Source organism: Poecilia formosa, unplaced genomic scaffold (genome assembly GCF_000485575.1).
Source record: "Poecilia formosa unplaced genomic scaffold, Poecilia_formosa-5.1.2 Scaffold344, whole genome shotgun sequence".
NCBI lineage: Eukaryota > Metazoa > Chordata > Actinopteri > Cyprinodontiformes > Poeciliidae > Poecilia > Poecilia formosa.
This window is the reverse complement of record NW_006800283.1, coordinates 295,699-309,821: the sequence shown is the minus strand read 5'-3', so window position 1 is coordinate 309,821 and position 14,123 is coordinate 295,699. Positions and strand designations below refer to the sequence as shown.

Sequence of the window (14,123 nt, the reverse complement as noted above, 5' to 3'; positions counted from 1 at the left end):
AAAACCACCAAAAAGCAACCCAAACGCCCATCTCACATTTGGCGAAAGCTTCTCTCCAATCTGTGTCAATGCTAAATAGTCAGTGGACTGAAAAGACAAAACAGGAACTTGTTGTTAGTTCTGGAGCGTTCTAGTGAAAATCTGCACTTCACTTTAGACGCCGTTGGGCGACCAGATTCCTTCACTACGACCTAAAAAAAACAAAAAACTCATTGGCCGTCATTGCAAAGTTTTAATGTCAGTTGGTACCACAAAAGGGTGGTTATGTTTAATCACCAATTTTTTTTTCTCCACATTGGGCCAGTTTGGTTTATATAACCTTTTTTTTCACTAACATAAATAAAATCAGAATCTAAAAGCTGCATTATGTATTTACTCTGGTTAATTCTCTGATTTGATATTTAAAAAAATGTGTTTGATGATCTGAAACATGAAAATGTGACGATGTAGATAAAATCTGTAAGGGGGCAAATAGTTTTTGATCACATTGTATTTATACCTATAAACTTCAACACGTCGACTATCAGCCTCTGAAATACTCCTCTGAACGTTTGTTGGCTTGACAGCTGGAAGCCGTAATGAAGATATCAGAGAGAGGTTAGAGATTTTTAATAACTTCATTTCTTTCCAAATAACAACAGTCTTTTGTTTCCTCATTCTTCATTTTCTATTGGTTGATAGAGGTGATATATTACTTACTCACTAAACTCAAGAAAAGTCTGAATTTCACAGTAATATCCTGTAAATCACAGCATTAAAATGTTGTAAATTAAAAAAAAAGTAAAACATTTTAGATTAACAGTAAAATGTAAATAAATAAATATCTGACATTTTTAATGTTATAGCTTGTTTAAATGATAATTTTGCTGATATCCGGATTACAAATTCAACAAAAAGAAAACTGCAACACAAAATCCAAAATTTGACAAGTATATATAAATATTTTACTTTTAAATATTTTCATTAGTCAACATAAAGTAAAAATATTTCACTAAGATTATTATTTTATTGATAAGCCATTTTATATCCTAAAATGAATTGAAATTATTAACACAATAACATATTACAGTAAAATTAGTGACATAATTGACTTCCTTACTGCATTGCTTTGATTTTAAATAAATATGGAAAGAAACACAACATGTAGCACTTACAGTAATGGTGCTCATGGTAAGTTCATTTGAATGATGAGTGTGTAATGTTGTTGCGCAATGTCCCGTCAGTTTAGCATAGTAATGTAATATCTTTCATTATATTATATTATTAGAAATAAAAGAAAACATGGAGGAAGTGCTTTCTGGTTATAATAAGACACGTTTAATCTCCTGCTGACTCCCCTTTGCCTTGTGATTAGATTGATTAAAAGGATTTATTTGATGATTAAATTGTTAGAACGTTAATGACCGTCTAGTCTCTGTGCTGCGTTGTGGAGGCGTAAAGCAGCAGATCATGCCTAGTCGGTACCCTCCGGTCAAAATTTTTTATTTTTTTTTTATTTTTTTTTCCCCAGCGTTTATTGTTCATCTGGGGAAGGTTTGCTGAGTGCGCATCCCGCAGCATCCTGCCTCACGTTTACACCTAGTAGCTTCCCATCACTACCGCCTTGCTTTTGTAGCCAAGGAGCAGCTTTTTAAAGGAGTTAAGACAAAAAAAAAAACCCTTCCCGTTTCCTGTATACGTTTTATAATTTAATTCAAGCCAGGAGGAGTTATATTTGATGGTTTTATGTGTCCTATACGTGAGAATGTGTCTGAAGTTCGTGTCCCAGGAGACGTTTTGTGTTTGGATGAGACGGAAAGATTTGCAAACGGAGACATTGTTGTGCTTTTTTCAGATTTATTCGAGTTTAATTTAAGCCACCGCATAAACAAAGTTGCATTCAGTGCATAGCTGCATGCTGCTATACTGATTTGGGTTGTGTAGGAATTTAAATCTCTGCCTCTTTCCACTCTATGTTATTGTGAAATGATGGCTCTACACATCTGTTTGTGCTTTGACAGGTTTATGTTTTTTTTCCCCTCACCCCAATGCTTCACTTCACTTCTAAACTTTTAGCTGTTTTCATGAGTTCTCCAGGAACTTTGATGAAAGTAAATCTATTTGTGTTTGTTCTTTCTGAAAACAAGATGGCACGATTCAGTATGCTGTTTTATTATGATTGGGGTTTTTTGTCTGTTTTTTGTGTGCCTTTTTCAGGATATCTTTCTGTATTTGGCGCCTCTCTTGGTCACCTTTGTGCTACATTTTTGCTGACTTGGTAGTTTAGAAGGCAATTAGAGAAATATTTTAGTTTAAGAAATTTGCTCTGAAACTTCCGGTTGGTGGCTTTGTGGCTTTTCTGTGAATGGCTAAACGTGGAAGAATTTAAGATGAGGCTGACAATTTCTGGAAGATTTACTCGTACCACAACTAGAAGTTGAAACATCCGCAATGCTACTTGACACGCTATTGGCTATTATGTTACTGGTGGCCACTGGTATCAAAACCTAGTTAGACCTGAATGCCATTGCCGTGTTGTGTTGGAGGAATGGTCTCCAGATTAAGGCTGAACAATATACTGTGAATATATTATCATCACAGTTTCATTGTGTACAATATTCATATTACAAAAGACTGTTTGGAGTGCAGTATTTGTGGGCTTATATATCCCAAGTGTTGCCAACTTGTATTTTACATGCTACTACAGCGGACCCCGCCTGTTTGCGGTTTGATATTTGCAGATTCACCTATTTGCAAATTATTTTCTTTGGTATATAACTCCAAATTATTTGACGAAAAACGTTTTCAGAGGGGGTCTCAAATACTCGCAGATTTCAGCTATTTACAGGTGGTTGTTGTCCATAACCCCCGCGATTACCGGGGGTCCACTGTACAATATTTAGCCAGTTGGACAGTGTCTTCTGGCAGCAGATGCCCACATCAGACAAAAATAACTGTGCTAATAACTAAGGTGTTAAAGGTCACAGAGTTGCTATTGCAAGATTTTCTAATATCCTACAGCCTCTACTTCAGATGTATGCCGCCTGTTTGTTGAACCACTTTGAGTTGTGCTATACTGTTACTTACAACAGTTTGTTCATGGTGATATTTTTCAGTCATGCTTGTGGAGAATATTTAAAACGCTGATGTAGTCAGGTGTGACAAATGGCTATGTTGGGTTTAACCATATTCTGGTTTATATGCAAAGTTTATATGTACTTACCTCTCTGAGACTGACAAAATAGTTCTTGACTTTAAACTATGGAGATTTTCACCCTGGGGTGATGAAATAACTAGGTCACGTTTTTCAAAAAAAATTAACCACTAGATGAAAGTCACAGTTTGTGAATTATCTTTAATCTACAAAGAGTCAAAGTTATACACTACTTATATTTGGTTGAATATCCTTTAGCATTGAAATCACACACTTTGTATATCTGTTAGCAAGATCTTTGCATGTTGCAGACTTACTTATCAAAATTGGTAGAGTTAATTTAAATTGTTTCAGATTCATGGATTAGCCTTTAAGTATAGTACATAAAATCTTTTATGGAGTTAGGGTTCTGGGCGCTTCAGAAACTTGTGTGTTTGCCAACTTCATCCATGTCGACGAAGAAAGAACATTCTGCTCCAAAATTAACACAGGAGCTTGGCTGGAATTCTAATTGCTCACATTGAGGATCCAAATGTCTTCTGGAAGAAACTTTTATGGTCACGCAAAACAGACTGGGTTATTTGGCCACAATGACAATAGGCATGTTTGGAGGAGACAAAATTACTGTTTTCACACTAAGAAATCTGAAATTTGTTGCAACCATTGTAGCATCATAGCGAGGGTCTGTTTCTCTGCCAGTGCTAATGGTGCATTGCATGAATTCTTTAACTTTCCATCAAATTGACAGCAAGGCAGTTAAAACTAAGGGCATAGTTGGAATGGGACAATATTCCCAAACACATCAAAATTGGTTTTGGAACTAATTAAGCGCTCTAACATTAAGCTTCTGGACTGGGCCTGACCTCAGGCTTATTAAAAATGTTTAGACTTTGTCTCAAAGCCAGCTCTGTGCCAGGAAATCAGCCAACTTAAACAAACTCTATTAATTTGATTAGACAAGTGGTCAAACGTACATCTAGAATGAGGGGCAGGACCTTGCTTAGAGTTGGAGAAAGTGTATGGTTTCTTTAGAGCTTGCTTGGAAATGTTAATCGAATGCCTCCATGGGACGATGAGACCCTGTGTGGGTAATGAGAGAAAAATCCAATATAGATTCAAACTTCCATTTTAAAAAGAAACCTTTCAATTTGAAATTTCATAGATGATCCGAAACATTTAACCACAACAAAAATCGTAAAACTAGAAGAAATGTCCAGATATTATCAATGAAGAAATATCTCCCACAGCTTCCTTATCTCCTATATTTGATACAGCTCTCTTCCCATTCTGAATCGTTCTTCTACTGTTATTTTTTTCTGTCTGTTTAGTTTGATCATTTGTAATGTGTCTGTCTCTAGGGGTTTTATGTCTGTCCATCTATAGTAAACTGAAGTTATTATCTTCGTACCATAAACGGGAACAATCTGTGCAACAGTACAACAGTACAATCAGCGTGCAACTTAAGTTATTACAACTAGAAACTAGCGATCAGGTCTAAAATCTGGGACTAGTGATGGACTCAGACCTGAACCTTCAACTACACATAAAGACAATTACAAAGTCATCCTTCTATCACCTAAAGACCATTTCTAGGATTGAAGGACTAATGTCGCAGCCAGATCTAGAAACACAAAGATTATAGAACCAAAACACATTAGAGATTTAAATCAATCTTTCAGACAACTCAGATCTTCTGGTTGAAATTTACTTGCATCCCCAGAATCAAAAACAAACATGGAGAAACAGTGTTCAGTTTTATTTGAAACAAACTCCAGGAAAAATGCAAAACTGCCAAAACACAGCGTTCCTTTAAATCACGGCAAAAAAAAAACAAAAAAAAATCCACCAGTTTAAAGTTTCTTTTGATTAATAATAACTGGAACATTGATTAATTGTCGTCTGTACTGCAACTTTTTATTACTTCTCTGTATTTTGCCTGAAACATGATGCTTTTTTTGTTTATTCATTGTGTTATGTTTTAATTGTGTAAAGCTCTTTGTTGCTGAATTGTGCTACACAAATAAACTTTTTTCAATTAGCTTCTTATCATTAAGTCAGTCCTTTTCCAGTCAATTTGGTGTAGAAGCTCAGACAATAAGTTGTGAAAATTGTGAATTTCAGTTAGCAGGTCTCGTCACCGCCACTTGCCGGAAATACAAGAAGATCTGAATAAATCTGTGAAGCCTGCTGCTTAGGTTGCAGGGTTTTATCCGAGTGAGTTTTGCTCCCAGTGGAAGAGAAAGGCTAATCAGTTAAATATTATTACAGATTAGTGGGATGTTTGGGGTTGGAGCGGGGTCAGATAGAACGCATCATTGCTGTGCTCCAAATACTCGCTGGTGTCTGCCGAACTTGGCCTGCATCCATTGCTTGGAGGCCACAATCTTCCATATGACGTATTTGTTCAGTGGCGTTGTGACTCACCTTTATGTTTCCAGCTGTTTACTTCTGTTCCCAGCTAGTTTATATGTGCTATGCATTTATAAACAAAAATACAGTCCATTTTAAAGTGACGCCTTAATGATGGATATATTATTCGCTGGGAGATCTACGGTTTCCTTCCTTTTGATCAGAGACTCTTTTGTTCTGTGGTGAAGTGAAATAGACAAGTTATGTAAGCAGTTTTTGTTCTTCGCTTAGAAGAACTGACAGAATAAATGTCAAAGTAGGGCAAAAACCGCCAAACAGTTCTATAAAGTGAATCAGATGTAAGGAAACAGGGTTAGGATAAAGATAAGAAGAGCTTATATAACTGGCCCAGTTGCCTCCAAATTCTCTTTTATTTAGAAGCTAGACTTGAATCAAAGCTGTTTACCAAATTTTTAATTCATTAATCTTCGTGCACGTAAGCAACCCTTTCTCTTTATCTCAAGTTGTCTCACTCTCTTCACTTCCATCTGCTCGTCATTTTGCTCTACTTTTCATCTCTGAAGATTTCTTTTCTTGCTTTGTCGTTTTTACCGCCTCGTCTACTCTGCATTTGTTTTGCTTCCTCATTTAGCCACTCCTAACCCTTCCCTTGGTAATCTATCTACAACATGCCTTTAGCTCCTCGTTCCTCCCTAGTGATGGCCCACATGCGATTTGACAGGAGTTTAGCCAATGTTAGCATTTAGCTAATTTTAGCTTTAGCACGTTTTCTCCCATAGTGAATGGAGTATGTTACTATAGGTCAACATGCTAGTTGCTAGTTATACTATGTATGCTAACTGTAGTAATTTAGAAAATAAGAGCATGTTAGCTGATTTTGATATTAAAACTACACCTAAAACACTGAATGTGTTGAGTCTTGCTCAAAAGAAGCCCATTATACACATTAGGCAGGTCTCTTCACTGTCCATTTGTAAAACTTTATCACTTGTCAAAAGACTTTTCGCTTGAATTTAGATATATAGCCCAGTCGGCCCAAAATTATTTGATGGTGGCTCGAGCTTCTGTGGCCCATTTAATAAGCCAACAATGCTTACACAGAGAAAGCCAAAAGAGAATGTGCAATCCAGTTGGGTTAATCTACTTATTATAGTCTAAACAGAGAAGTAGACAGCTCACCTTGTAGACGAAGGAAAGAAGTGAAAGTACAGATGTCCATCAGACTAGAAAGTGCAGTTTGCTCCACTGCTCTGCTCCAATTAATTACACATCTCAGATGATGAAATCTAAAAGCAATTAAATGTCATCATCATTTTTAAAAAAAATTGATGGGAGTATGATGAGAAAAATTGTTGAGTATGAGCACTTGACGCTGGTATCGGCTCAACATCGGTATCGGCATTGGGAAACCACTAGTTTGCTTGTTTTATGTTGATTTTTTAATATGGTGTCTGTTCAGCACTTTTGCTCAGTTTTGCTCTTTTGAAAAGTTCTTACAAATAAAGTTGTTGACTCTTACTCCAATAATATTTGTCTATTTGTTTGCCACATGTACGCCCCTGACTTTCCTTCTTGCTGTGGTAAATTTCGCAGACCCTGTGGTCCTGGGCAGAGCGTTATGGCTCAGACGCTGCAGATGGCGATCCCCAACTTTGGCAACAACGTCCTGGAGTGTCTGAACGAACAGCGGCTGCAGGGCCTCTATTGTGACGTCTCCGTGGTCGTCAAGGGGCATGCCTTTAAGGTCAGATTGTATTAAATATTTTATTCGGCAGTATATTAACAGTATTTCTCCATAATTAAAACTTCAAATAGTTGTTTTGTCTAATAACTTTCTGTAAAGTTTTGTTAAATTCAATGTCTTTTTGTGTTGCCTTATGAAATATGTGGATTATGAAGTAGTTTACATTTTAATTGAGTAATTATTTTCAGCTTTCTTTAATGTGGGTTTACATACAAAGCACTTGAATTTCTCCATATTTTAGTCACATTACAATCTCAAACTTGCATGCATATTCAAATGGGTTAAGATTCAAAATTCAAATCTAATCAGAAAGTTAATAGTCTTTCATCAGATGATGGGCACATAACAACCTTCCTTCTTTTTAGCAGAAAGAACTAAAATAATTGTGATAGGGGAAAAAAACAACAACTTATTGTTTAACATTTTTACAGATAAGAATTATAAATAATTGCCCATAAAATAAGTAAAATATCCAGTGAGTATTTGTCTCAAGCCCCTCCCAAAACATCCTGTGGTGCAAAAAGTGTGTATGCACTATATGCAGTGCATGGGGTGCTGAGCTGGAGTGGGCGCCAAAACGATGGTGGAAATAGAATAAAATATATTGAAATTTGTAGTTATTACATGACAAAATATCAAACAGTTTTGTGTGTTTTAAAACCATACCTCCTAAGCATGAAATTTGATCGCCTTAATTGCTTGGCAGGCATTTTGGCAAACGACATATTCGCCATCAGTGGTGTAGTAAATGTGTGATAATCAAATGGATCCAACATTGTTTCCATCAGTCTGTTTATATATTCAGCCTGGATCACTGTGTGGTTTGAACCTTGACGAGCCCCCCACGACCCCCACACTGTTTACCCCTCAGGCTCATCGTGCAGTTCTGGCAGCCAGCAGCTCCTACTTCCGGGATCTGTTCAATGCCGGCGGGAAGAGCTCTGTGGTGGAGCTGCCGCCGGCTGTGCAGCCGCAGAGCTTCCAGCAGATTCTGGCCTTCTGCTACACGGGGCGCCTCAGCATGAACATCGGAGACCAGTTTCTGCTGATGTACACCGCCGGCTTCCTCCAGATCCAACAGATAATGGAGAAAGGCACAGAGTTTTTCCTCAAGGTGACTTCAGAGTGAATGAATGAGCTAAGAGTATGGCAAGCATGCTCAAAGGAAACTGTTGGTTACCGTAATATAATTGCAATCCTGACACATGATGCTGTTATGACTCAGAAATATCTGATTGATGATAGTGACACTGCAGGTAGCAGTGTATGTATCTTGACCAGAACCTTTTCTCACCAGCTTGTCATTTAACGTTTATCTGGAACAAACATTGCATTGTGCTTAAAGTTAAGTTTGCAAAAGTATGTGGACAGTCTAGAAAAGTCTATAAATGTAGAAATATGCCTGAGATCTGGATAAGTGTGGAAAGATGGTATACCTGCTCCCATTGTCTAAAAGTTTCATCCATCCGTCTGTCTGTCCTCAAAAGTTGTCCATCATTCTATTCATTCAGAAATTATCCATCCATCTATTCATCCATCCAAAACTTATATATGTATCATCCATCCAAAAATTACCCACCCATGCATCCATCCATCCATTTTCTCTGTCCATCTGTCTATGACTCCAAATATTATTCATCCAACTGTTTATCCTTTTCTCCTCCATCCCTCCATCATCATTCACAAAAATCATTGTGAAGGTTCTATGAAGGACAAAGCTCCTAAAAATGTTGGACTGTTAAATCATAAAGCATAAAATCAACATACTGTGCATGGATCAAACTTTCATTTTCCCAATCCCCTCAGGTCTCTTCCCCAAGCTGTGACTCCCAGGGTCTCCATGCCGAGGAGACTCCGTCCTCCGAGCCCCAGAGTCCAGTCACCCAGACAGTGGGAGGGATGGGTGTGGGTGTGGCTGCAGCGCCTGTAGGAAGGCCTGCTTCCTGTCTGACGCCTCTTCCCCTGGTATCCAAGGTGAAGACGGAACAAACGGCCACTACGCCTCAGCAAGTCCCTCAGCAGCAGCAGGTACCGTCTGACCAAAGACCTTAAAACTCACTACATTCTCTTATACTCTGCAGAAAATTATATAAAGGGAAAATGATTGAAGAACTTCAACAGTAAACGGGTTACAAAGCATTTTTTCAGTGTCCACGGACTGTTTGTGTTGTGATCGTCTTAGTAATTAAATGATTTCTGACACTTAGCGTTAGCTTTGGTGTATTCAAAAGTTGAAAAAGAACCGTTGAAACTTTAAAGTGCTTTATTCTCAAAGGATCCTACAACAAACCTTCATAACATCAACTGTTAATCTCTTTTATTCACTGCTTGACACCCCACACAACAGACTTTGACATGTCGCTGTTTGTTCCGTTTCCTTGGTAGTCGTGAGCATTTGATGAGCTGCTAAAGCGTCTGGGTGTGATGATAATTAACCGGCTGTACCTCCTTCCTCCCCGGCAGGAGGGCTCACCCTACTCTGTGGTCTGCACCCCCGTGGCCAAGCGGCTGTGGGAGGGGGCCAACCGGGACGGGGGCGGGGGGTCTGGAGGAGGCGGGGGAGGTGGAATGAGGAAGGCTGCACGCTACTCGTCCTCCTCCTCTTCTTCCTCGTCTTGTAACGCAGCGACGCAGGATGCGTCAGGGCGAGGCCCGGTGAGCGGTGTTGCGATGGCGGCCAGCGGCGGCGGTGCCGCTTTAGTGGGAGGAGCTGGACTCAACACTAACCACAACAGTAACAACAACGTCGGCACCCCCGAAGGCACCAGCCCGGGGACGCTCAGCATGTACACCAGTGACTCGCCAATCAGTTACCACGACGATGAGGAGGAGGACGAGATTGCAGATGAGAGTGCCGAAGAGCAGTACAGACAGATCTGCAACATGTACACCATGTACAGCATGCTGAATGCTGGAGCGGCAGGTGAGGAAATGAATAGGCCAATGTGTTCAGATCGTTTTAAGCTAGCAAGTGTAGCATCAACACTCTTCTATAACGAACCTGTTGCAGAGTGAAAAAGCAGCTCAGTTAGCAATCTTTGGGTGCATTTACACCTTATTTTGCTCTGGTTTGTTTGCCTGGAAAGTTTGGTTTGTTTTGAGAGTTTTGATCTGATTTCCATTTGAGTTTTTATTGATTTTATGGTTGTCTTTTTCTTCAGTCCTTGCCCTATTTTGAATGTTTGTTGATTGTTGATTTTATTCGTATAGCACTTTGTCACAGCTATTGTCTTAAAGTGTTTAGTGGAAGCAGTAGTAACCGAGATTTAAATTTAATGGGATGCATAAATATATACATTTTTACTATACTAAAGCTGACAAATATTAAATAAAATTTGTTGGGTTTTAGAATTTTTTTGTGCTATTTCTGTCCAAAAATATATATATTTTTTGAAACCCTCCTGCAGTCGAGATGGGAACCAGTCTTTTTTTTTTTTTTTTTTTTTTTTTACTCTGTGCATAGTCCGGTGAGGTTGCACTGATCCCACGTATGCTTTTACAATTTTTTTTATTTTTATTTTTTTTTGTGGTTTTGGAAACTGGCGGTCTCCTGCTGTCCGACCGTGACATTTGCCGTGCTCCTCCTGAGCTGTCGCACTAAGACTGTGGGAGGGTTCTGAAAAACATTTGGGAGAACTGAAATATTTGCCATGTTTTTTCATATCCAGGTAGGAAGAAATATTTTCACAGCTACAGTAACAATAAATCTCCCTCCGTCTTCAGTGGTCGGAGAACGGGTGGAGGCGTTGCCAGACTTGGCTCCCGATTCGGGAGGCGGGCGCGGAGGCAAAGGGGGGCGGTCCCGGCAGGACCTGGCGTCGCTGCCCGCTGAGCTCATCAGCCAGATTGGCAACCGCTGCCATCCGAAGCTGTACGAGGAAGGCGACCCGGCGGAGAAGCTGGAGCTGGTCAGCGGCACCTCTGTCTTCATCTCGCGCGCCCAGCTCATGAACTGTCACGTCAGCGCCGGCACCCGCCACAAAGTGCTACTCCGGCGGCTGCTGGCGGCGTTCTTTGACAGGTCAGTGGCTGAAATCCTTCCCATTTGCTGCGATGCAGAGGTCTTTTATTGTTGTCAACTTTCTTAGCGGGTGGGGGGAGGGAAAGTGAAGCAGGCGAAGACGGATCAAGTGAAGAAAAGCCGCTATCAAAGTACCTTCTTGAAGGCTTTAAAGATGAAACGTTTTGATGACTGATTTGAAAAATACTGTTTCTTTCAGTTTTTTTCTGATGAAAGGTGAATTTATTTTGAGGTCAACGTAGTTGGTAATCATCTCACGTCATATCACCACTTTTTGTTTTACTTTTTTTGAAAGCTTTGCTTTCACTGGAAAGAGCTTTGAGAATGTTTCTGTAACACATGCATGTTAGAAACACTACAGTGCCTTGCAAAAGTGTTCAATTAAAACATGGTAAGATAGTCATGTAGGTGATTTTTGTCTACATGCAAAGTGCTGTGTGGAAGAAAACAGTGCTCATCATGCAATCCCCCATGGTGAAACATGCATTATGCTGTGGAGATGCTTTTTATCAGTGTGGTTAGAAAGATGGATGGAGTTAGAAAACAAATGTAAAACATGATAGAAGCTGCAAAGGACATGAGAAAGAAATAGAACGAAATACAGAAAGAAGAAGGAAAGAGAGAAAGAAAGAAAAGAGTTTGAAAAATTTAGATTGATCAGAATCAATACAGTTAAATTTTATCAACATAATCCCAAATGCACACCCTAATTTTTATAGGACTTCAACTAAAGATCACTTTAGTTATCCATTATTCTATTGATTTTTCTGACGATTAATTGGATATAAAAAAGGAGAGAAGAGTTTGGAAAACGTAGATCGATCTTAATCAATACTGTTTACATTTTTGCAACAGAATCCCAGATGCACATCCAAATTTTCATAAGACTGTAACCAGCAATTAGTTGAATTATCAATTAATCTATCAATTTATCAATAACAAATTGCCATATTCTGCTAGTTTTTCATTTAACAATATAAACCTTTTTTATATAATATTAGAATTATGAGATGCAAACACACATATAATTCCTTTTCTTTTTTTAAACAAGAAAAAATCCTGTTTATTGCATAAAATTCAATAGCACCACTCCTTTAGTGTACACTTTATCATTTGCAGTAATGGCTCCATTTGCAGCTAGAAAAATACTCTTAGCACCATCACGTGAAAAGCTCAGCTCTATTTGCTTGACATAACATCAACAGTGTAGGGCTAATATGTTAATTATTTTGTGGATTAACAGATTAATAACTGGATGTCAAAAGGTGCTTAATTGGAGATTTGTTATTACAGAATTTGAACTTGGTGAAGGTAAAACTAGGTTACTTAAGGACTTAAACTATTTACAGACAAAAGGTTTTTTTAATCTTAAATGCAAAATGTATCATTTTTTTGTTAAGTTTTGGCTTAATTGTGAATATGGCAAATTACCTTTTTCGAGTCTGTATGTTAGAGTTAACAATTAATCTATTACTAAATTACTTGACAAATATTCCAATGGTCGATTCATCATGATTAATCTGATTAATCGTTTCAGCCCTAAATTGTTATTTGTTTTGAAAACAATTTTGAGGATATACCAATCAATCGGTTGACCACCCGATACTTAAATGTGAAACCGATCTCATCTACTTCTGCAAAGGTCTGAAAATTAGCTAACAGAAAGCTGACTGACAGCCATTTACTGTTAACAATAGTCACCCCATTGTTGCCAACTTAGCGACTTTGTTGCTTTTTTTAGCTGGTTTTTAGACAAAAAGAAAAAAAAATCGGTACTTTCAGGCTTTTTAAAAATCAGTGATTGGGCCAGAAAATTGAAACCGTTGTACTCCTTGTCCTTTTGCTACCCTTGAGCTTTTTAGAACTTTCCAAGCTTTAAAAGTACCATAAAATATAAATTTTCCACATTATTGATAGTTTTGTACCTTAAAATTAACCGATTAGAGTTTATGGAATCAAATATGTGAATAAGAGGTTACAGGGATCTTTTGTGTCCTTTTCATCTGGTTAGGAGCACACTAGCTAACAGCTGTGGAACCGGCATCCGCTCATCGACCAATGACCCCAGCCGGAAGCCGTTGGACAACAGAGTGCTGCATGCGGTCAAATGTGAGTCTTTACAATATCATCTTTTTTGTGGCATCTTGGCTTTTCTGTCAGACACTCCATGTGCTGTTAAAGCGATACCCTCCACGATTCTCCGCTTTTCTGTGCTTCCATTTCCTCCAGTCTACTGCCAGAACTTCGCACCGAGCTTCAAGGAGAGCGAGATGAACGCCATCGCAGCCGACATGTGCACCAACGCCCGGCGCGTCGTACGGAAGAGCTGGATCCCCAAGCTCAAACTGCTGATGGCTGACAGCGACGCGTACTCGGCCTTCCTGGCCGACAGCGTGAAGATGGAGGCCGACGTGCTTGGGGTGGAGCAGGGCTTCGACCCGACCTCTCTGGAAGCCGTGGCGGCGGCCGGCAATAACAGCGAAGCGTCTAGTGGGACCATGCCGGCTGATGCCATGCCAGGGGCCGGCGGAGACGGCAGCACTTTGTTTTGAGCAAACGATCACACGGAGGCGGATCGGACGGACTCATTCGTCTGCGGTAAAGAGTCGAGAACATTGGACCGCCGCAGTCTCCATGACGGTTGTCACACAACACCCCTCCCCTCACAGCTGCCAGGTGGTTGGGAATCTGTTCCTTCTCTCACAAGCTGCGTTTCCATTGACCATATAATTGCGCAAATTGGAATTACGAAAATAAATTGGCTTAATGCAAACTCGTCAATTTTGGAGGAAACCCCCCCCCCCCCCATGTTTCTCATTAAAAATATCTGTGCTAGGATGAGATGGTTTTTCAGA

General features: G+C 39.3%; 1 protein-coding gene across 3 annotated transcripts in view; it reads left to right on the top strand.

The window, feature by feature from the left end:
- Positions 1 to 14,123, top strand: part of nacc1b (nucleus accumbens associated 1, BEN and BTB (POZ) domain containing b) — a 21,349-nt gene extending 7,226 nt beyond the window's left edge. For all 3 annotated transcript variants that reach the window (XM_016661837.1, XM_016661836.1, XM_007574097.2), the window contains exons 2-8: positions 7,097 to 7,247; positions 8,119 to 8,361; positions 9,054 to 9,275; positions 9,711 to 10,170; positions 10,971 to 11,268; positions 13,280 to 13,377; positions 13,498 to 14,123. In XM_016661837.1, coding sequence (XP_016517323.1) covers positions 7,122 to 7,247; positions 8,119 to 8,361; positions 9,054 to 9,275; positions 9,711 to 10,170; positions 10,971 to 11,268; positions 13,280 to 13,377; positions 13,498 to 13,820 — 1,770 coding nt within the window. In that variant the 5' untranslated portion in view covers positions 7,097 to 7,121 and the 3' untranslated portion in view covers positions 13,821 to 14,123. The remainder of the gene's footprint in view (positions 1 to 7,096; positions 7,248 to 8,118; positions 8,362 to 9,053; positions 9,276 to 9,710; positions 10,171 to 10,970; positions 11,269 to 13,279; positions 13,378 to 13,497) is intronic.